The sequence below is a fragment of the Heterodontus francisci genome, unplaced genomic scaffold (genome assembly GCF_036365525.1).
Source record: "Heterodontus francisci isolate sHetFra1 unplaced genomic scaffold, sHetFra1.hap1 HAP1_SCAFFOLD_61, whole genome shotgun sequence".
NCBI classification, from domain to species: domain Eukaryota; kingdom Metazoa; phylum Chordata; class Chondrichthyes; order Heterodontiformes; family Heterodontidae; genus Heterodontus; species Heterodontus francisci.
Genome location: NW_027141441.1, coordinates 5,187,452 through 5,211,340, shown reverse-complemented (window position 1 = coordinate 5,211,340; position 23,889 = coordinate 5,187,452). Strand labels below are relative to the sequence as shown.

At 43.6% G+C, this 23,889-nt stretch overlaps 2 protein-coding genes, 1 non-coding gene and 1 pseudogene across 3 annotated transcripts in view; 2 read left to right on the top strand and 2 right to left on the bottom strand.

Moving 5' to 3' along the window:
- LOC137363439 (histone H2B 1/2-like) overlaps nucleotides 1–4,818 on the bottom strand; it is a 28,235-nt gene extending 23,417 nt beyond the window's left edge. Inside the window, exon 1 of the mRNA XM_068027267.1 lies at nucleotides 4,807–4,818. Coding sequence (XP_067883368.1) covers nucleotides 4,807–4,818 — 12 coding nt within the window. The remainder of the gene's footprint in view (nucleotides 1–4,806) is intronic.
- Nucleotides 4,819–5,589: 771 nt separating this feature from the next.
- On the top strand, nucleotides 5,590–5,901 carry LOC137363452 (histone H4). Its single transcript, XM_068027278.1, has one exon. It carries the CDS (start codon nucleotides 5,590–5,592, stop codon nucleotides 5,899–5,901), a length of 312 nt encoding a protein of 103 aa, XP_067883379.1.
- A 2,411-nt stretch (nucleotides 5,902–8,312) lies between these two features.
- The window catches only part of LOC137363438 (histone H2B 1/2-like), a 38,204-nt pseudogene continuing 22,627 nt past the window's right edge, over nucleotides 8,313–23,889 (bottom strand).
- trnat-agu (transfer RNA threonine (anticodon AGU)) lies at nucleotides 21,118–21,191 on the top strand. Its single transcript has one exon. It is a non-coding gene; the product is annotated as a tRNA-Thr (tRNA).

The window sequence follows — 23,889 nt, the reverse complement described above, 5'->3', positions numbered from 1 at the left end:
CTGGGTGTCCTCTTATATGAATCACAAAAAGTTAGCATGGAAGTACAGCAAGTAATTAGGAAGACTATTGGAATTTTGGCCTTTATTGCAATGGGGATGGAGTAGAAATGTAGGGAAGTCTTGCTACAACTGTACAGCGTGTTGGTGAGACCACACCTTGAGTGTGTATACAGTTTTGGTCTCCTTATTTCAGGAGGAAAATACTTGCATTGAAGGTAGTTCAGGCAAACATCACTGGCTTGATTCCAGGGATGAAGATGTTGTCTTATGAGGAACGTTTGACCTGGTTGTGCTACACTCATTGGAGTTTAGAAGAATGAGAGGTGATCTGATGAAACATATAGGATACTGAAGGGGCTTGACAGGGTATTTACTGAGATGATGTTTCCCCTCATGAGGGAATCAAGAACTAGGGGGAACAGTTTCAACATAAGGGGGCACCCATTTTCGATGGAATTGAAGAGGAATTTCTTCTCTCAAAGGGTTGTTGTTCTTTGGAATTCTCTACCCAAGAGGATGGTGGAAGCTGGTCATTGAATATATTCAAGGCTGAGTTAGACTGACTTTTGATTTACAAGGGAGTGAAGTGTTATTGGGACAGGCAGGATAGTGAAGTTGAGACTATGATCTGATCTGCCATGATCTTATTAAATGTTGGAACAGACTCGAGTGGCGGAATGGCCTAATCCTGCTCCTAGTTATTATGTTCTTGCATTATAATGCCAGGTGGAATTAAAAACTTGACTTGTGCAAATATCCCTGCTCCAGCAGGTATTCCCATTCATGGAGCAGTGCAGATGTTGGGTTGTTCCTGGCTGCCACTAAATTGTTATAAAACTACCAAAGAAAACCTGATCAGCAGAAGCTGAGTGCTGCAGTGGAATCAGACACTGACACTCTTTGTATTACTGATCATCCTTTGTGGTTGGTCATAATGATTATCAATTGAAATAGTGTATTCATGTCTTTTCGAGCTTCCACCTCAATTGATCTTGAGTTACAAGAGATATTTTTCTTTCTTTCTGTCAGCAAATACTTGAAGGAACCAGAAGGATTGTGATGATTCCCCGGCACAAGGATATGTACAGTCCACTCCTTCTAACACAGAGTAGGTACATTATCACTCCCAGAGCTCAGAGACACAGACAGGCCATGAGTTCCACAGTCACAGAGAGCAGAAGCAGTCAGGCTCACACTGATCCCAAGTTCCAGAGACACATTTTCAATCCAGCAGACAATCAAACAAAGCAAGAGAGGCAGAAGTTGTTTCCAATTCACCCCAACTCAGTACTGCTGAAAGCTAGGTACATCAATCTTAGTTCAAAATCACACCCACTATCATATTGAAAAGCACCGGATCAATCCCACAAGAGTGCACCCTAAGCTACAAATTAAATATGAGGTAGAGCAGCTGATGGAAAGGTACAGAATGAATCCGAATAATGTAGCCCAGACTGCAGGCTGAGTGACAGATTACAATGTAGTACAAACATCTGATGCAGTATCAAAAGGAAAGTTACAGTATTATGTCAATTAGTGCACACTGCACTGCACATTACATACCAATCCAATAATCTCTCCAAGAGCTGTACTGAATGATATCTTATCAATTGAATGATTCTGATTATACTGAGCATGCCATGTGTGAGTTTGAAATATATGTTGTCATTCACAAATGTGTTCATACAGTTACAGACTGAATACTAGTCCAAAAAGCTCAAACCACAACTCAGTAATACACACAGTTAAAATGTGCAGTGATCTATATTTTAAAATACGAGTGAGACAAGAAAATGGTGATACATTATGGCATTAAACAAATAGTTCTCAATACCATCCCATAGATACATATTAAGTACAGGTACAGAAGAATTCCACACTCATACAGCACCAGCGTCACATAGATACAGAATGTACACTTGCAGACGTAACCAGCAGCTGAGAGGTACAAAATTAATCCCACTGTAATGGACTGTCCAAGAGACAGACACATAAAAAATGAATTGTAACGCATATTTCGTACCAGAGACTGCCAAATGCAAAATGAGCCGTGGATATGCACACGCAGACTGTCCCAGAAACTGACTGAAACAGAATGAGACCCACACTCATACGCGGTACCAGAGGCTAACAAGTAAAGAATAAATACAATATACACTTCCAGTACCAGAAAATAATATATGCATAACAGATATCACTCACGTACATTAGCAGAGATTGACAGACAACAGAATGAATCCCACAATCTCATTCAGTACCAGATACTGACAGGTACAGAATGAATCCCATACACACTGTACGAGGCACTGAAAAACATAGGAGGAATTGCACATTCACATACAATAGAAAACACTGACAGATACTTAAGGAGTCACATGCTCACAGTCAGTACCAGATACTGTTGAAAAGAGAGTTAATCCCACACTTGCATTCATTGCGAGAGACTGACAGATACATAAAGGATATCGACACTCACATGGAGTAACAGAGACTGACATGCAGAACTTGAACCACACATATGCATAGTACCAAAGTCTGAAAGATATTGAGTCAATCCCATAATCAGATACAGTGTCAAAGACTGACAGGCACATTCGAGTTCACGTGGCTAGAATACCAGAGATTTTCACGTACAGAATGAACCTTATTTCTCATTCAGTCTGGATACTGATAAATGCACAATGAATCCTACAATCATACTCGATATCAAGTTCAGACAGACACCATATATATTCCCCTCTTATTCACAGTATCATAGACTGACAGGCACAGAGTAAGTCACAAAATCAATTAATTTCAGAGACCATCAGATAGAGAATTAATCTCACTCTCACAGAAAGAACCAGAGATTGACAGGTATACAGTGAGACCATAAAATGACTCACATACAATGACAGACACATAATTAAAACCACTGGCATATATAGTACCTTAGACTGACGCATCGAGAATGAACCATACAGTCACATTCTGACTGTAAGATTGATGCATACACAATGAATCTCACACTCACATTTAGTTCTGGACACTGACAGATACCGAATGATATCCATATTCACCCACAGTAGCAGATAGATACAGAAGCTGCCACACATTCACATACAATACTCATGATTGACATACAGAATGAATCAAATAATCACATTTAGTTTCATAGACTGACACTGAAATAATCTCACACTCAGACACAGTACCACAGACAGATAGATGTAGAATTGTACTCGCTGTCACATAATGTACCAGAAAGTGTGTCAAAATTAATCTCATACAGTACAAAAGATGGATTGAATTTGTCCCACACTCAATGTAATAGGTTTTAAGCAAGTGAAGCGGGGGTGGGGGGAGGTGGGGAAGAGAAGAAAAGGGAAGGTGTGTAATAGGGCAGAGGGCAGGAGAGATTAACTGACAAGGAGGTCATGGGGCAAAGGCAAAGGGAGTGTGCTAATGGTGTAGTGAAAGACAAAATATTAGTGCAGAGAGAGTGCTAATGACAGAATAATCAATAGTTCTGTCCAAAAGCACATACTTGAAAAACCAAGTTTCAGGCAGGCACATGGTTAAAAAAAAAAGATAAAATAAAATAATAAAAAGGGTTGAGAGCCCTGTCAACCACAGTGAGGGGGAAATCGGAAACGAAGTTGATGAAATTTTCCAGTTCGGAGCGGGAGCAGGAAATGACACTGATCCAGTCATCATTGTACCGGAAAAAGAGCTGGGGGTGGGGTCCTGAGTAGGACTGGAAAAAAGAATGTTTGACATACCCCACAAAAAGACAGGCATAACCATTTACAGAGATAGGGCACAAAGAATCATCATGGAAAGAGGCATGAGCTTCAAATCCAAAGCTGAAGTGACAGGATCAGAGGAACAGCTGTTTGTTCAGCAGTGTGGACTTCGGTCAGATCTGTAAACAAGCAGTTCCACAACAAAGGGAGAGAACTCAAAAATTAGAGTTCTGCCTTTCAGGAATATTGCCGGGAAGCACTTTTTCACACAAAGGGGAGCGGGAACCTGGAATTCTCTCCGAAAAATAAGATAAACCAGAGGGTCAATTGACAATTTCCAACCTGAGATTGAGAGATGTTTATCCAGTGACGGTCTGAGGGTTTATGAAATCACAGCAGGCAGCTGGAGTTAAGAGACAGGTGAGCCAGGATCTAATTGAAAGGTGCAGCAGGCTCGAGGGGCTGAATGGCCGACCCCAATTTCTATGTTCCTATGGCTGCAACAGGGCAGAAACAGCTGCGAACATACGTTGCATTTCACATTTAACAGCAAAAATAACAGCAGTCAGGAGCTGAAAAGGGAAAGATGACCCCTCGATGACCTGAGAATAAGTACAGAATGGCCTCCTTCAGAACTGGTGATTTTATCAGGATAAGATGGCGAACATTAGAAATTAGTCCAACGGGAATCGCCATCCTCCGCCTCCAGGAATTGGACAATATAATGCTGGGATGTGGGAGTTTGGTTTGGGCAGGGGGTTGGCTGTGACACCATGAACACTCCCTCTCCACCTCCTCACTCCATCACCCCACCCCCTTCCCCTCTCCATGGGACCCCGGCATCATCCGATCCACAGATACTTTCCAGCAGACATCGCTGGGGAGTGACCGGACTCCTGGTTCTCTGTCTCCATTTTCCCTGTCCCACCCATGGCCACTGAGGCTCCTCTCCCCCCACCCACCCTGAGAGCAAGTAACCCACCTTGTCCATAAATTTAAACTGGAAAAGTGTCTCGGAAAGAGCAGGAGCAGAGGGGAGGCTGTAACCTATAAGAGAGGATTGTGTTCCTGTATCCCCAACCCTTTTTGCCATGTTTCCATTCAATGTCCACACTCTTGGTCTGTCCCTGGAGACCTGTCAAATCACGATTCTCTCCAGGGAATTTCTAAAGATATTTCCCCCATCCCTCCAGGATTGGCCTGGAGTCTCCAGCACTCCCTCCATTGCAGTACTTTCTGAAATACTACCCGTGCCATGTAATAGTAAAGAGAGACAGAGGGGAACGAGACAGATCAACAGGATGTCTGGCAGATTCAGTGTGAGACGGTAACACTGCCGGGTAAAGGCCGCTTTCCAACTCCAATCTTAACACAGGAGATTCCCCAAACAGCTGCAATAAGGTGTTTGTAAACTGCTGGAAGAGGATGTGTGTGGAAATGGTGATGTTACTGAGTAGGTTATTTGTTATAGAATGGACTGTGTTTAGGTGGGAATATTACTGAGTGTTAATTGTAGCGGAACCATATTTAAAAGCTCCGGCTTTCTGGAAAGCCTTGACTATGAAGGCCGAGTCTGGAAGGGTTTGTGTGGAGAGCTGGGTTTCGGTTCCACTGTTAATAAAGGGTTTGAAATTGGCGAACCAGAGGAAACTGGAGGTGGAGCTGAAAGATGAGGGGCCGTTCTCTCTCCGTCTGTCACTCTGGGTGTCTCCTCCCCATCTGCTCTCTGTTCAATCTTCACTCTGTCTCCTCCCCTTCCTGCTCTCTCTCTGCCATTCTCAGGCAGGTCCGGGCGGTCTGTGTAAAGTAGAGCCTGCAAGAGTCTGCTTCTTATATTGTGTAGTGACCTGAGTGAAGAATCATCATGTCTGGCAGAGGTAAAGGAGGCAAAGGACTGGGCAAAGGCGGAGCAAAGCGGCACCGGAAAGTGCTTCGTGATAATATCCAAGGCATCACCAAACCAGCAATCCGCCGCCTGGCTCGCCGTGGCGGGGTCAAGCGGATCTCGGGTTTGATCTATGAGGAGACTCGCGGGGTGTTGAAGGTTTTCCTGGAGAATGTGATCAGGGATGCAGTCACCTACACTGAGCACGCCAAGCGCAAGACGGTCACTGCCATGGATGTGGTGTACGCTCTGAAACGGCAGGGCCGCACTCTCTACGGATTCGGCGGTTGAACAATTTGACCATTTCCAGCAAACACAAAACAAAGGCTCTTCTCAGAGACACCCACCGCCTCACAGAGAGAGCATTGACCGAGAAATGGGAGCTGGGATAGGCTGTTCAGAACAGTTCAATCAATCTGAAATATTTCAGATTTCCAGCATTCGCAGTATTTTACTTTTAATTGTTTGTTCAATCAATCTGCTGTGTTCGGGAGGAAAAAAACTGGAATCCCCGAATTTGACATTTCATTTGCAGCAAGGATGTGCAGTGGATTTGATTTTCTAAACGGGCAGTGTAAACAGTGCCCGAGACTCTCCAGTTAGTTATTTCCCCAGTCGACACACGCCCTCAGTGAAAAGCCACATCACTCCTCCAGAATCACTCATTGTTTTCATAGAATTTCAAAATGATTTCGCTGCAATGAGGGAATCCGGGAGTTTTGCAGCAGCCGTTAAATCGTTCACTGGAACCAGACCCACTTGTGATGTTATTTCCCCCGAGACGGTGTTTCCTGCACTGAAACTGACAGGGTTTGTGTAACTGATCAGTTTCAGCTCAATCATTCAGGGACCTGGAATTTCCGCAATTTGAGCCCGCGCTGTCCAGAGCCCACTTCTGATTGGTCACCCACGTCTCATTCACATGTCTTAACCAATTGCCGAGCCTCGAATTAGAAAATACAGCAAATCACTGCCTTAAATTGGCAGAAAGTTTGAATTCGAAAAAGCCGTCAATTTCAGTGTCGGAAAGAAGCGAATTAATGGTAAATCTGGCGTTAGTTTAAAGCTGTTCGTAAAATCGGGCCAGGACTTTGTGCTGATAAAAGCGGAATAAAAAAAGCTTTTGATGGATTATATATATTACGAAGTTTTAATCTGTAATTTTTTTGTCTACTTACCTGTACATGGCGGTAAGACTCTATTCAGCAATCTGTAACGGGACAAATAACTCACTCTGTGGAAGTAATAAATTAGACAGGCTTTGGGGTGACAGTGAGAAATCACTGAAACAGATGCTTAAACATTTGAAATAGTTCTCATTCGGTCCTGTTACTGGCATTCTGGAATCAGACAGTAACCAGCCCTTTCACAGAGACTGTGGGTGGCTCTGAAAAGAGCCTTTGGTTTATTAGGTGACATTTTGGCCGCTTTACTTTTTCTGGGAACTCTGAGCGCTGGTTTTCTTAGGCAGCAGCACGGCCTGGATATTAGGCAGCACCCCACCCTGAGCGATGGTCACTCCCCCCAGCAAATTGTTCAGCTCCTCATCGTTGCGGACGGCCAACTGCAGGTGTCTGGGGATGATGCGGCTCTTCTTGTTGTCCCGGGCCGCGTTGCCAGCCAGCTCGAGGATTTCAGCGGTCAGATACTCGAGCACAGCAGCCAGATAGACCGGGGCTCCGGCACCCACACGCTCAGCATAGTTGCCCTTTCTCAAAATCCTGTGAACACGGCCCACCGGGAACTGCAGTCCAGCAAGGGAGGAGCGAGACTTGGCCTTGGCCCGAGCTTTGCCGCTGGTCTTTCCTCTTCCAGACATTTCCACAATCTCGCAAATACTTTCACAAAGAATGGATAATTTCCGCCGCATTTACTTTACTTACAGACTGAAAACTCTCCCCATTGGCCGGTACTTAATTCACCTCATTTTCTTCACCAATCAGGTCACTGACAACAGAAGAGGGCGGGGTTTACCGCCAAAACATCAGAAGCAGAAAATTTGTCAATTTCAAAAAGACCGCCAATTTCATTGTCAGAAAGGAGCGGATTAAAATAAATGTCATCCTTCGTCAAATATTTAAAATCCCTTGTCTTTATTTTGTTTTATTCAACTTTTTCCGTCACGAATTACAGACGCGGGTTTAAAATGTTATTTAAATTGTGGATCTTTCCACAATTGCTTTCAAACTGTCCCGGAAGGTACTAAATCCCTGTTCACAGCATTTCCCTGAAGGGAAACATTCAGTTTATCTTCAATCAGTGTCCTTCTCTGAAAAGAGGAAGCAGGATCGAGTCCTCAAACTGCCCTTAGTCTGCTGTGTAATAATCCCATTCCGGGCAGTAACACTGCGGAGAGTTACTGTTAATAAAATGATGAATCAGTTCACATTTCAGGAATAGAGTGAAGGGACTGAGGTCTGACTCTTGCCGCTGAAAGCAGCTGTTAATGCGGTCATTCAGGGGCTGTGCAAAACCACAATAACAGCTTTAAGCAAAAAAGTAAAGGCGGATGAGCGGATTATGGGTTTGAGTTCGGTTTATGGGACAGCAGATAAAAACACAGCAGTGGGACATTTATTATGTTACACATTGTCTTAAAATGATTTCATAGCGATGTTCGGATGCAGCTTTTTCAGAGAGATTGTGGGTGGCTCTGAAAAGAGCCGTTGTGTTTGGGATGTTTTTCAGTCCATTGTGCAGTTTTACTTGGAGCTGGTGTACTTGGTCACCGCCTTTGTCCCTTCCGACACGGCGTGCTTGGCCAGCTCCCCGGGCAGCAGCAGGCGCACGGCGGTCTGGATCTCCCTGGAGCTGATGGTGCTGCGCTTGTTGTAATGGGCCAGGCGGGAAGCCTCACCCGCGATGCGCTCGAAAATATCGTTCACAAACGATGCTCATGGCCTTGGAGGAGATGCCGGTGTCGGGGTGAACCTGCTTCATCACTTTGTAGATGTAGATGGAGTAACTCTCCTTCCTCGACTTTCTCCGCTTCTTGCCGCCCTTTGCTGACGGTTTACTCACAGTTTTCTTGGCGCCCTTCTTAGGAGCTGCTTTCTTTTTCTCCTCAACCATCTTCAGTCTCAATTTCAGACACAGAAATAAACCAAACCCCTTCAGAGTGCGGATTAAATAGACAATCCCACAGCTCTATGCTAATGAGGGATGGGGGAAAGTAAAGATTGTGATTGGGTGATTGGGAATGATGCCCCAATGATTTAATATTGTAATTCGACATTTAGTCTCTTTCGCCATCCAAGCAGATTAAATATTTGCAACCAATCACAAATCCCCGTTCTGCAATCAGGAAGTATATTTCACAAAGACTCTCTCCAGCCCCAGTTTATATTGAAAGAGCTGCTCCCTGTGTGGAGCTTCCTGGAAATGTCCTGGCTGTTGTTAGGAGGACACTTATTGACTGATTCTGTGTCGTTGTGTCTCTGCTATTGCATGTGAGTGTGCAATTAATTTCATTTTTAGTCTAGGCTATTGTGTTTGAGTGTTTTATGTAATTTGGTAACTCAGTCTTTGGTGCTGTATGGATTCATTCTGTCTCTGTCAGATACTGTGTTTGAGTGTGAGGAGATGAGGTGGAGTGTTGCAGCAAGGAAGATGGAAAAGAGCATTGGTGCCGATGACACAGCCTTACTTGACCCCAGTTTGCACTCGGATTGGGTCAGTGATAGATCCGTTGGCAAGGATTACAGCTTGCATGTCGTAGTGCAGTATGTTTGAGGAGGACATTCCATTATCCCTCTCGGTTGGTAGAGTCGAAGGCCTTTGTCAGGTCAGAGAAGGCCATGTATAAAAGTTGCTGCTGCTCCCTACATTTTCTTGAAGTTGTCTTGCTGTGAAGATTATGTTCACTGTGCCTGTTGATGGACAGAATCCACATTGTGATTCCAGTAGGAGCTCTTCAGCCACGGGGAGGAGGCAGTTCAGAAGGACTCTTGTGATGACCTTCCCTGTGGTGGACAGCAGGGATACCCCTCTATAGTTAACACAGTCGGTCATGTCAACTTTTTAAAAAGATGATCACAATTACCGCATTGCGGAGGTCCCCTGACATGCTCTCCTCCTTCTAGATGAGGGAAATGAGACATGTATTTGTGTCGAGTGTTTCTCTGCCATATTTTAGAATTTTGATGTGAATTCTATCTATTCTGGCAGTCTTATTGTTTTTTGGCTGTCCATCTCTAACGTCATGTGTGAATGTGGGATTCATTCGGTACCTGTCACTCACTGGTACTTTGTGTAAGTGTGAGATACATTCTGTATCTGGCAGTCTTCGGTATTGTATGTGAGTGTGGAATACATTCTGTCAGTGGCACTGTGTGTGAGTATTTGATTCATTCTGTCAGTCTCTGGAATGTTATGTGATTTGGGACTTAGTCTGAATCTGTCAGTGGTTCTGTATGTGTGGAATTCAAGGTATATCTGTCAGTATCTCAGTGTGTGTGTGAGTTCATTCTTTATCTGTCAGTCTCTGGTGATTTATGTGAGTTTGGCAGTCACTGAATCTGCCAGGTACTGTAGGAGTATTTGAGAATGATTTTGTATGTGTCAGTCTTTGCTACTACATAGGAGTGTGGGATTAATTCTGTATCTGTCAGCCTTTGGTAGTGTGTGTGATTGTGGGATGAATTAATTCGCAGTCACTGGTGCCCAGTATGAATGTGGAAATCATTCTGTAACTCAGTCTGATATTGTTATGTGAGGGTGGGAATCACGTGTATCTTTCTATCCCGGGTGCTGACTGTGAGCATGGGATTCATTCTGTACCTGTCGGTGGTACTGTATCTATCTGTGGGATTAATTCTGTACCTTTCAGTCACTGGTATTGTGTATGAAAGTGGGATTAATTCTAGATCCGCCACACATTGGTTGTGTGTGTGTGTGTGTGTGTGTGTGTGTGTGTGTGTGTGTGTAAGAACATAAGAAGATACTAACGAGGACAGGAGTAGACCATTTGGCCCATCAAGCCTGCTCTGCCACTCAGTAAGATCATGGCTGTTCTGATTGTGGCCATAACTTCACTTTCCTGCCTGCCCCCATAACCATTGACTCTGTTGTCGATCAAAAACCTGTCTATCGCTGCGTTGAATATATTCAATGACACAGCCTCCACAGTCCTCTGGAGAGCAGAATTCCAAAGATGAACAACCCTCTCAGAGAAGAAATTCCTCCTCATCTCCTTCTTGAAAGAGAGACTGCTTATCTTAAACTCTGGCCGCTAATTCTATAATCCCCCACAAGGAGAAACATCCTCCCAGCATCTACCTGTCCAGCCCACTGAGAATCTTACAGGTTTCAATAAGATCACCACTCAATCTTCTAAACTCCAGTGAGTATAGGTCCAACCTGCTCAACTTTTTCTCATAAGACAATCCAACATCCCAGCAATCAGTCGAGTGAACCTTCTTTGAACTGATTCCAATGCAAGTATATTCCTCCTCATGTAAGGAGACCAAAACTGTATGGAATTGGGATGTCACTAATGCCCTGTAAAGTTATAGCAAAACTTCCTTACATTTAAACTCCATTCCCCTTGCTAAAAATGCCAACATTCCATTTGCCTTCCTAATTACTTGTTATACCTTCATGCTAACATTTTTGTAATTCATGTACCTGGACACCCAGATTCCTTGGTACAGCAGCATTCTGCAGTCTCTCTCTATGTAAATAATATTCTGTTTTTCTATTCTACCTGCCAAAGTAGACAATCTCACATTTCCCCATATTATACTCCATCTGCCAAATGTTTTCCCACTGACTTAACCTATCTATATCTCTTCGCAGACACATTGTGTCCTCCTCACAACTTGCTTTCCTACATATCTTTGTACCATCTACAAATTTGGCAACAATATACGTGGTCCCTTCATGCAAGTTATTAATATAGACCATAAATAGTTAAGGCCCCAGCACTGTACCTGTGGCACTCCATTAGTTACAGTTTGCCAATCTGAAAATGCTCCATTTATCCCCACTCTCTGTTTTCTGTGAGTTAGCCAATCCCATATCCATGTGTGTGTAGTTTTCAGTTTGTATCTGTCAGTGCCTGGTACTCTATGTGAGTTTTGGACTCTTTCTCAATCTCTCAGTGCTACTATTTGTGTGTTCGGTTGCTTTAGATGACTCGGGCTGAGGTACTGTGAGTGAGTGCAATAATCAACCTATACTTTTCAGCATCTGGCACTGAGCATGTGTATCAGCATCACTTTATCTGTCAGTATCTGGTACTCTGTGTGAGTGGGGGATTCATTATATAACCTTCCGTCCCTGGGACTGTTTGCAAGTCTGGATTCATTCTGCATAAAATGTCAGCACAGCAGCAGGCCACAGATGTGGTTGGTTTTAAGCAGACAATATGTTTGAAGTTTTGCCAAGTATTAAATAATTGAACATAATAGCGAAAGATCATGTATCTTTCAATCTGATACAGGATTGATGTGCAAATGTAACTCAGGCTGTACTAATCAATTTGATCAATGCCATTCAGTCTGACTCTGAGGGAGAATCTTGGACTTGTGTGTAAAATGAGCTCAGTCTGGAATTGTACAGTTTCTTCCATCTGACACGATGAGGTTTTAGGACTGGTATGTAATTTATAGCTCAGACTATACTGATCAAATTTATAATGTATCTTTTAGTTTCATAATCCGGATGAGTTTTAAACTGGAATCTGAGTTTGTATCTCAGGTTATACGATATTTCAGAACCTCTCAATCTGATTATGCATTTGAGATTTGGACTTGTATCTAATGTATATATCTGGACACATTATGGGAATTAATACTGATAATAAACTGATAACATGTGTAAATATTGGGCTGGTATTTAACTTGAATCTCAGATTATATTAGTTTAGTTTAGAGATACAGCATTGAAACAGGCCCTTCGGCCACCGAGTCTGTGCCGACCATCAACCACCCACTTATGCTAATCCTACACTAATTCCATATTCCTACCACATCCCCACCTGTCCCTATATTTCCCTACCACCTACCTATACTAGGGGCAATTTATAATGGCCAATTTACCTATCAACCTGTAAATATTTTGGTCATGTGGGAGGAAACCGGAGCACCTGGAGGAAACCCACGCAGACACAGGGAGAACTTGCAAACTCCACACAGGCAGTACCTAGAATTGAACCTGGGTCGCTAGAGCTGTGAGGCTGCGGTGATAACCACTGCACCGCCCTTAATTCTGTAACTTTGAAACAGCAACCATGTGTCCGTTCTATGTGTATTTAATTTGTAGCTGAGGTTGCACTATTGTGGGATTGACACACTGATAATTTGATCGTGGGTGAGAATTTGGACTGGGATTTATGAATCTACCTGTCAGTGGTACTGAGTTGGGGTGACATGGAAACAACGTCCGTCTCTCCTGTTCTGTTTGATTGATGGATTGAAAATGTGTCTCTGGAACTATTTCTGCTGTCCGAGACTGTGGAACTGATGACCTGTCTGTGTCTCTGCGCTCTGTGAGTGATAATGTACGGACTGTGTGTGAGAAGGAGCTGGTGACACTCTTCCTTGTAACTTGGGTGGAGGAAACATCACATTTATTCTGGTTCATTCAATTATTTGTCTGTTTGAACAAAAGTATGTTTATAACTAAAATACAGGTGAGATAGAAGATACAGGATTTTAATGAATTTAATCTCTCGAATAATAATGAGCCCCCACAAAGGAAGCCCAGTCATACAAATATTATCATTGTTTGACTGCACTGCAGTAACAGGTTCTTCCCATTCTGTCTCCTTTCCCCGTCGACACACAGCCTGAGAATGGCCTCTCCCTTCCCCCACTCACCCCATGTTCCGGGACCAGTTGATTCTCCATTCCGCCTCTTACAAACAGCCCCCGCATGCCCCTGAACTTGCCCCGGACTCGACGCTGATCTCTGTGTCTATCTGCGGACACGCTCCCAAAGCGATGTGCTGCTGGAAGGAGGCTGCTGTTTGCTTCCTTCCCCCGGGAACGGGATCTCTCCATTCGCGACTGTTTCAAACCATCTTCTTCCGCTCACAGGCAGTGGTGGGGGAGGGGAGCGCAGGCGCAGATTCAGGCAGCAATTCAGCAAACAGAAACATAGAAAATTTCCGGCGCAGAATGAGGCCATTCGGCCCAACATGTCCGTGCCAGCTCAAAGAGAGCCATCCAGCCTGGTCCCGCAGTTTATTGTTATTGGACAGTGAAGTGTGGAAATAGAAGCGGACAGTCAGAATGTGGGGAGTTACACAAAGAGAATCTATTATAGGCACCAGGTGAGAAGTGTGAAGGACACATTTTGAACAGCGGCTGTTTGGTTTCACTTGAACGGTTAGACCATGGGAGCGGGAACTGGAAATCTGACCTGTGTAAAAGTCCCTGTTCCGTCAGTCAGTCCCATTCATGGCCCAGTGGATTGTTTCTGGATGTCATTTAATTGTTGTAAAACGGCCAAAGCCCCTGGTATGCAGTGGCTGGGGGCTGCAGGACTGCAGTGGAATCAGACACTGACTCTGTTTGTATTGCTGGGTTTCCTTTGTGATTGTTCACAATGATTGTTCATTCAAAGATTGTTTTGGTCTCTCTTGTAACATCCACCACACCTCTTCCTGAATTATAATAAATACTTTTTCTTCCTACAGGCAAATACTTGAAGGAAGCAGAATAAATAGAATGATGCCTCAGCAGAAGGGGAAGTGCAGCCGGCTTCTCACACACAGTAAGTACAGTATCACTCAGAGAGAAAAGAGACATCAGTTCCACAATCACTGCCAGCAGTACGAGTCAGACTGGCACTGATCCCAAGTTCCAGAGACTAACAGTCAATCCAACAGTCACACAGAGCATGACAGACTGAAGTTGTTTCCATTTCACCCCAACTCCGTCCCACTGACAGGTAGATACATCAATCCCAGTCCAAAATCACACCCACTATCAGATTGCAAGGCTCTGTGTCACTCTCACAAGACAGCAGCCTGAACTACAAATTCAATGTCAGATAGAACAGACAAACAGGACCTGATCGTAAAGTACAGAATTAATCTCAATAATGTAACCAGACTGCAGACTGAGCTACATGTTACACACCACTCCACAAATCTCACAAGTGGTCAGACTGGAGGATACAGTATTAATTCCATTACTGCAGACTGAATGCACTGTTATCTACCAGGACATAAAGCATATTGTAAAATGAAAGGACACAGACCTGAAATGTTAATTGTGTTTCTCCCTCCACAAATGCTGCCTGAACTGCTGAGTATTTCCAGCACATTTGTTTATTTCATATTTCCAGCATCTGCAGACTTTTGCTTTTATTTTCGAGTTAAAGAAACATTGCATTGTGAGGTGGGAGTGACTGCCCTTGACATCAAGGCAGCCTTTGACATGTATGGCAACAAGGCAGCCCTAGCAAAACCAATGTAAATAGAAATCGGGGCAAAATGCTCTGCTGTTTGCAGTCATACCTAGCACTAAGGAAGATGGCTGTTGTTGTTCAGGTCAATCATCTCAGTCTCCGGCCATTACAGCTGGAATTCCTTAGGCTCGTGTTCTCGGCCCAACCATCTTCAGCAGCTTCATCAACGACCTTCCCTCCATCACAAGGCCAGAAGTGTGGATGTTTTCTGATGATTGCCCAATGTTCAGCACCATTCATGACTCCTCAGATACTGAAGCAGCCCATGTCCAGATGCAGCAAGACCTGCACAACATCCAGGCTTGGGCTGATAAGTGGCAAGTAACATTGGCATCAGATAAGTGCCAGGCAATGACCATCTCAAACAAGAGAGAATCTAATCATCTCCCCTTGATGTTCAATGGCATTACCATCACTGAATCCCCCACCATTAACATTGACCATTGGTTACCATTGACCAGAAACTGAACTGGACCAGCCATATAAGTGCTGTGACTGCAAGAGCAGGTCAGAGGCTAGGAATTCTGTGGCGAGTAACTGACCTCCTGTTTCCCCACATCCGTCCACCATTCACAAGGCACAAGTCAGGAGTGTGATGGAATACTGCCCACTTGCCTGGATGAGGGCAGCTCCAACAACACTCAAGTAGCCTGTTTGATTGCCCACATCCACCACCTTCAATATTCACTCCATTCACCACTGATGCACAGTGGCAGCAGTGCGTACCAGCTAAAAGATGCACTGCAGCAACACACCAAGGCTTCTTCGACAGTACCTTCCAAACCTGGAACCTCTACCACCAACAAGGACAAGGGCAGCAGATGCATGGGAACACTACCACCTGCATGTTCCCCTCCAAGCCACACACCATCCTGACTTGGAACTATATCACCATTCCTGCACTGTCGCTGGGTCAAACTCCTGGAACTCCCTTCCAAACAGCACCGTTGGAATTCCTACATCTCAAGGACTGCAGCAGCTCAAGAATGCAGCTCACCACCATTTTGTCAAGGGCAATTTGGAATGTGCAATAAATGCTGGCATAGCCAGTGATGCCTACATCAGACGAACAAATGAAAAAAGTGAGGAAATAGTGAAGGGCTTCTATAGAATCCATGCAGATATGTTTCCTCTTGTGGTGTTGTCTGAAACAAGAGCCAAAAATATAAAATCGACATTCATAAAACCAATGAGGAATTCATGAAAAAGGTATTAATGTAGTGAGTGGTTAGAATCTGGAATTTGCAACCACAGGGAGAGGTCGAGGCGATAATATCGATGCATTTAAGGGGAGGTGGAACAACTGTATGGGATGAAAGGAATTGAGGGATATACATATGGGGCTTTATTTTTCTTTATTTGTGCATATGAAGCAGGGTGGCTGGAAATATGTGTCGAGCATCGAGCAGTTGGGACGATCCCAGTGCAGTGTTTTGTCTGGATGGATCTGCCCAGAATACTTGTGATGCAGGAGCTGGGAGCTTCAGTACTTCAGTGGAGACAGATACTGACACTGGTTTTCATTTGTGGGTGTTTTTAATGATTATTAATTGCGAAATTAAATTCACCTCTTTGATATTTTGCACCTCCCCTGTTCTTGAGTTAAGACATATTTTTTCTTCATACAGGCAAATACTTGAAGGAATCGTGATGAATGTGATGGTTGCTGCACACGAGGCACAAGGAACAGTGCAGCCAGCTCCTCTCACACACAGTAGGTACATTATCACTCAGAGTACAGAGGGATAGACAGTTCATCAGTTCCCTGGTCTCAGACTGCAGAAGTAGTCAGGCCCACATTGATCCCGAGTTCCAGAGACACACTTTCAATCCAACAATCAAACAAAGCAGGAGAGAAATAAGTTGTTTCCATTTCACCCCAATTCAGTCCCATTGACAGTCAGATACCTCAATCCCAGGTCAAAGTCCCACTCATTAACAGATTGAAATACAATGTGTCAATCTAAATATAATGCAGACTTAGCTATCAATTAAATATCAGATAGAATTGGCACACAGTATTGATTGAATGGCACAGAATCTAACGTAATGCTGTACCCTGAGATTTAAATTAAATACCATACTCAAAGCTCACATCCATTCATGATAAAGGATGTTTAAACATCCCCATAGTGCACCCTGAGATACAAGTTACATACAAGTTCAACATTCATTACAGAGAAAGTTTCTAAGGTGCTGAAAGATATTGTAACCTGAGACACAAATTAGATACCAGTTCAGAACTCACCCACACTGTGAAATGGAAAGATACAGAATCAATTCCATTAGTGTAGATCACTTTAAATCTGTTTCCCCCAGTCACTGACCTCTCTGCTAAGGTAAATAGGCCCTTCACTTCAACTCTATCCAGGCACCTCAAAATTTTGTATGTTTCAATGAGATTTCCCCTCAGCCTTCTCTGTGCCAAGGAGAACAGCCCCAGCCTATCCAGTCTTTCCTCATAGCTGCATTTTTCCAATCCCGGCAACATCCTCGTGAATCTCCTCTGCACCCTCTCTAGTGCAATTACATCCTTTCTGAAATAAGGTGATCAGAACTGCATACAGTATTCGTTGTGGCCTGACTAATGATTTATACAGTTCCAGCATAACCTCCCTGCTCTTAAATCTATACATCGGCTAATAAAGGAAAGGATTCCATATGCCTTCTTACCACCTTAACGACCTGTCCTGCTACCTTCAGGGATCTGTGGATATTTACTCCAAGGTCCCTCACTTCCTCTACACCTCGCAGTCTTCTCCAATTAATTGTGTATTCCTTTGCCTTGTTTAACCTCCCCAAGTGCATCAACTCACACTTCTGAATTGAATTCCATTTGCCATTTTTCTGTCCATCTGACCAGACCATGAAGATCTTCCTGCAGTCTACGGCTATCCTCCTTGCTATTTACCACACAGCCAATCTTTGTGCCATCTGCAAGCTCATACCCCCTACATTTACATCCGTGAAGACTACATCAACTGCACTACCCTCATCTATCTTCCTTCTTAATTCTTCAAAATTTCGATCAAGTTGGTTAGACAAGATCTTCCCTAAACAAATCCATGCTGACTATCCTTGATTAATCTGTGCCTTTCGAAGTAACATTTTATCCTGTCCCTCAGAATAGATTCCAATAATTTGCCCACTACTGATGTTAGACTGACTGGCCTGTAATTATTTGGTCTCCCTCACTCCCTTTTTAAACAAAGGTACAACGTTAGCAGTCCTCCAATCCTCCATCACCACACCTGTATCCAGTGAGGTCTGGAAAATGATGATCAGCTCTTCTGCTATTTCCTCTCTTGCTTCTTTTTAACAGCCTGAGGTGCATTCCATCCGGCGCTCGTGATTTATCAACTTTCATATACACTAATCCCATTAATATGTCCTCTCTCCCTCTGTATGGATCACATCCATACTTCACACCCCTCTTCCTTATCTACAATATATGCATCTTCCCCCTCTTTTGTGAAGACAGATGCAAAGTATTTATTCAGAACAATGCCAGCATCTTCTGCCCTACACATAGGTTACCTTTTTGGTCTTTTCTGTGCCCTATTCTTTCCTTATTTATCCTTTTACTCTCAATGTATTGATAAAACATCTTTGGGTTCACCATAATTTTGATTGCCAATATTCTTTTATGCTCTCGCTTAACTTTCCTAATTTCAATGTTGATTTCCCCCCTCCACATTCTATACTCCTCTCGGCTTTCTGTAGTATTCAGTTCTCTGTGTTGGGCATAAACTTTCCTTTACTGCCTTATTATACCCATAAACTCCTTGACATCCATGGGGCTCTAGATTTGGCCTTCCCACCCTTTTTCTTTGTGGGAACATGTTGACTCTGAACCCCTTGAATCTCCCCTTTGAATTCTTCCCACTGCTCTGACACTGATTTACCTTCAACTACCTGTTTTCAGTAAACTTTCGGTAAATCAATCTTCACCTTAGTAAAGTTGGTCTTACCCCAATTGAGAACTCTAACTCCTGTTCTATCCTTGTCCTTTCCATAATTATATTAAAACTGACTGAATTATGATCACTACCACCAAATTGCTGTCCCACTGCCGCTCCTTCCACCTGCCGCTCTTCATTTCCTAAAACTAAGTCTAAAACTTCACCCTCTCTTGTTGGACTTGCTACATATTGGCTAAAAAAGTACTCCTGAATGCACCTCAAGAATTCTGCTCCCTCAATTCCCTCTACACAAAAAGTATCCCAGTTAATGTTTGGGTGGTACAAATCCCCCACTGTTACTGCCCTATTGTTCTTGCACTTCTCAGATATTTGCCTACATATCTGCTCTTCCATCTCCCTCTGACTGTTTTGGGGTCTATAGTACACTCCCAGCAGTGCGATTGCCTCTTTTTTGTTCCTCAGCTCAATCTATACGGTCTCATTTGATAAACCTTCCAACATATCATCCCTCCTCACAGCTGTAATAGTTTCTTTGACCAAAATTGCCACTCCCCCTCCTTTTTTATCCCCTTCCCTCTCACTTCTGAAAACCCTGTAACCAGGAAGATTGAGCTGCCATGCCTGTCCCTCCTTTAGCCATGTTTGTGTAATAGCTATGATATCATACTGCCGTGTGTCTAACTGTGCCCTGAGCTCATCTGCTTCATTTGCTGTACTCCTTGCATTGATTTAGATATCCTTGAGCACTGCTAACATTTTTTGTTTTGAATTTTCTAATCAGTGTTTCCTCTCTCTTCCAGACTCCATTAATTTTCTGCCTCCCATTTTCATTTCTGATCTGACTCTACCTTCCAGTCCCCATCTCCCTGCCAAACTAGTTTAAACCCTCCCCAACAGCACGAGCAAAACATCTTGCAAGGAACTCCGTCCTGGCTCGGTTCAGGTGCAACCAGTCCAACCTGTCCCAAAAATCGAAAGTCCTCCCTCCTGCACCATTTTTCCAGCCACACGTTCATCTGTCTTATCCATCTATTCCTGTACATTCATCTGTCTTATCCATCTATTCCTGTACTCACTTGCACGTGGCACTGGGAGTAATCCGGAGATTATTACTTTTGATGTCCTGCTTGCTAATTTCTTACCTTGCTCCCTACGTTCTGACTGCAGCACAACATCCTTATATCTACCTATGTTGTTGGTTCTGATGTGGACTACCACTGCTGGCTCTTCACCCTCCCGCTTCAGGGTGCTCTGTAACTGCTCAATGACATCCTTGACCCTGGCACCAGGGAGCCAACACTCCATTCCTGGATTCACGTCTGTGGCCATAGAAACACCTGATTGTTCCCTTGACGATTGAATCACCTATCACTATGGCTTTTCCAGTCTTCCCTGTACTCCCCTTTGCTGCTGAGTCACCCATGGTGTCATGGACTTGGCTCCGGCTGCACTCCCCAGGTGAAGCATCATTGTCCTCTGTATTCAGAACTGAATACCTGCTGGAGAGTGAGACGCACTCGGGGTGTCCTGCACTACCTGCCTGATTCTTTTTGACTGCCTGGTGGTCACCCATTCCCTCTCTCCCTTCATACTCTTAAGCTGTGGGGTGACCACATCTATAAACGTGTTATCTATGTCCAAAGAACAAACAACAGTACAGCACAGGAACAGGCCATTCGGCCCTCCAAGCCCGCGCCGATCTTGATGCCTGTCTAAACTAAAACCTTCTGCACTTCAGGGGAAGGTATCCCTCTCTTCCCATCCTCTTCATGTATTTGTCAAGATGCCTCTTAAACGTTGCTATCTTCCCTGCTTCCACCACCTTCCCCGGCAGCAAGTTCCAGGCACTCACCACCCTCTGTGTAAATAACTTGCCTCGCACATCCCCTCTAAACGTTGCCCCCCTCGCCTTAAACCTATGTCCCCTCGTAACTGACTCTGTCACCCTGTGAAAAAGCTTCTGACTATCCACTCTGTCTCTGCCACTCATAACTTTGTCAACCTCTATCATGTCGCCCCTCCACCTCCATTCTCAGTTTTGGGAAAAATAGAGTATATGACTGTATCAGTAAATGGGAAAAGTTAAAATATGTTGTGACCAGTGGAGACGTGTGATGAGAATAAACAGATCCTCCTCTGATTTCAACTACGCAAGCATTTGTGGTTTGGCTCTGTAGCTTAGTTGGTGAAAGCACCTATCTAGTGAATAGAAGAGCCTGGGTTCAACTCCCAGCAGAGCCTTATTTCACATTCGTGATATGCTTTCGAAGTTTCCTTGTCAATCATTTACATCTCTGTTTTGTGAACTTGAACTTGGAATTCAAATTACATGATGAATTTCAGTCACAGGAGAAAACAGCCTTTGTGAAGGATGTGAGTTGGGAATGGCTGTTCCTCCTTGTCCAGAAATTCAGTGCTGATACGCCAAAGGCAACTTCTTTGATACAAATTTGTTCACGGTTACATTCAATCTGGAAAACAGCTCGACATTAATCTCACTGAACGAAAGTGTGACTGCGTAGTCTGTTTCAGAGTGTTGGTCTCGTTATGTGTTGCTTTTAACCGAGACTGGGGACATGACGCGAGTGGGAGGGTTGATCCGAGGTTTGGAATATTTGTCAATCAGGAACAAGAAAAATCAAAGGAACCAAATAAGAAAACCTATGTCTCGTGGGTATTGAGAGACGGTGAGAAGATATTAAACTTTGTTCCATTCAATCCGGCTGCGATGAACTTTGAATTTTTCCGCCTTTTATAAACATTATTTGAAGGGTCTCTGTAACAATGTTCAGTGTTGATGAGAGTGGGGTCTGGGTGAGCAGCTGCTGAGTGTGACAGGGTCAGGACTGGATGCAGGAAGTTCTCTGACACTCTCTCTCCCTCTCTCTCTGATGGCTTTGAGTTGATTTTCAAGTGTTTGAATAAATGAAGGAAGTTCCCTCCACCCATTTGTTTGGACAGACAGTGTAGTATAAGGATGTAAAGGGTTAATGCTGAAGATCGTGGGATCAACCCCTCCCACTGTCAGAGAGATGATGCAACTGTCACATGAGATGAGGTTTGGGAGAAGAGAGAGCAGCACCAAGGATGCTAGCTTAAGAGGTTTGATGAATGTGTATATAGTATTGTGTAAATTAGAAAAGAGTTCTTCGTTCTTTCAGCAGGAAATGTGTCCAGAAAATATTCAGGAGTCGGAATGCAGATATTAACTCCAAGTGACAGTTCTGGGTTCATTTAACAAAAAAAAGGTAGCGAATAATATTGCTCACTGATTGAAATCCCCCAGTGAGGAGACAGTTAAACAGGTGATCTGTTGGGGCATCCTTCGATCCAAGGTTTCGGCAGCATTTAATCTCCCTTTTTGGTGAAATTCTCTGTTATTTGCATCTTTTTTTAATCAGCTTTCATGGGTGAGTGAAAAACTCAAAAAAACTTAACAGTTCCATTCTTCCTTCTTCCCATCAGTTTCTCTTTTCTGTCTCAGATCAATATAATGATGAGAATCCCAATTTAATCTGCTGTTTCTGGTGTTTTATCCATTCCAATCAAAATTCAACATTCCAATCAAATCTATTTGTTATTCCACAGTGTCTCTCCATGTGTTTTATTCTGTTGTATTCTCTCACAGTCTGTTTGATGATCAATTTTACATCTCACTCTCTGTTCTGGTGAAGATCAGAAGCAGTCTTATCTGTTTGCACCACCCGACAAGTCGGCCTGAGGCAGATAATGGGAGGCATCGATAATGTGGAGTTAGGAACATCGAAACATAGGAGCAGGAGTCGGCCATTCAGCCCATCGAGACTGCCCCACCATTCAATATGATCATGGCTGAACATCCACTTCAATGCCCTTTTTCCCATACTTTCCTCATATTCCCTTATGTCATTTGTATTTACAAATCTGTCAATCTCTGCTTTAAACATACTCAACGACTGAGCTTCCACAGCCCTCTGGTGTAGAGAATTCCAAAGATTCACAACCCTCTGAGTAACAACATTTCTCCTCATCTCTGTCCTAAGTGGCTTCCCCTTATTTTGAAATTGTGTCCCCTGATTTTCGACTCCCCAACCAGGAGAAACATCTTAGTTGCATCTACCCTGACTGTCCTTTCAGTATTTTGTGGGTTTCAATGGGATCACCTCTCATTCTTCAAAACTCTAGAGAAGACAGCCCCAGTTTCCCCAATCTCTCTTCATTGGACAATCCCACCATCCCAGGAACAAGTCTGATGAACCTTCGTTGAACTCCCTCCATGGCAATAATATCCTGCCTAAGGTAAGGAGACCAAAACTGTACACAGTACTCCAAGTGCGGTCTAACCAGGGTTCTATACAATTGAAGCAAGAATTCACTACTCCTGTACTCAAATCCTCTTGTGATAAAGGCTAACATACTATTAGCCTTCCTAATTGCTTGCTGCACCTGCATGTTAGCTGTCAGTGACTTATTGACATGGATACCAGGTCACCCTTATATTCTATACCTCAGTTAATAAAGGAAAGGATTCCATATACCTGCTGAACCAGCTTATTAACATGTACTGCTACTTCAGGGTTCTGTGGACATTCACTCCAACGTCCCTCACTTCCTCCACACCATTCAGTGTTTTCCCATTAATTGTGGATTCATTTGCCTTTTCTGACGCGTGCTCTCGCTGTTCCCTGCTCTCCGAGTGAACTCTTGCTCCCTCTCTCTCCTGGGCTCTTTCTGCTCCACTCTGCTCTCACTGTTTTCCACTCTCTTAATGTATCAATATTTGTTTGCCTTGTGTTTAATTTAAAATATGGATTAACTGTATTTTACAGTTGTAGGTTTTATTTGGTAGTCCTGTACAAGTTGTGGATTGGTATTTAATATTTAGCTCTGTGAAAACGATTGTGAATGAAAATATAACTTTCAATCTTATACATGGGCTGGTCTGCAAGCTCCAAGTCCT

Bases quoted from the DNA above. Each gene is read 5' to 3' on its own strand.
- LOC137363452 (XM_068027278.1), top strand. From the start codon at position 5,590: ATGTCTGGCAGAGGTAAAGGAGGCAAAGGACTGGGCAAAGGCGGAGCA.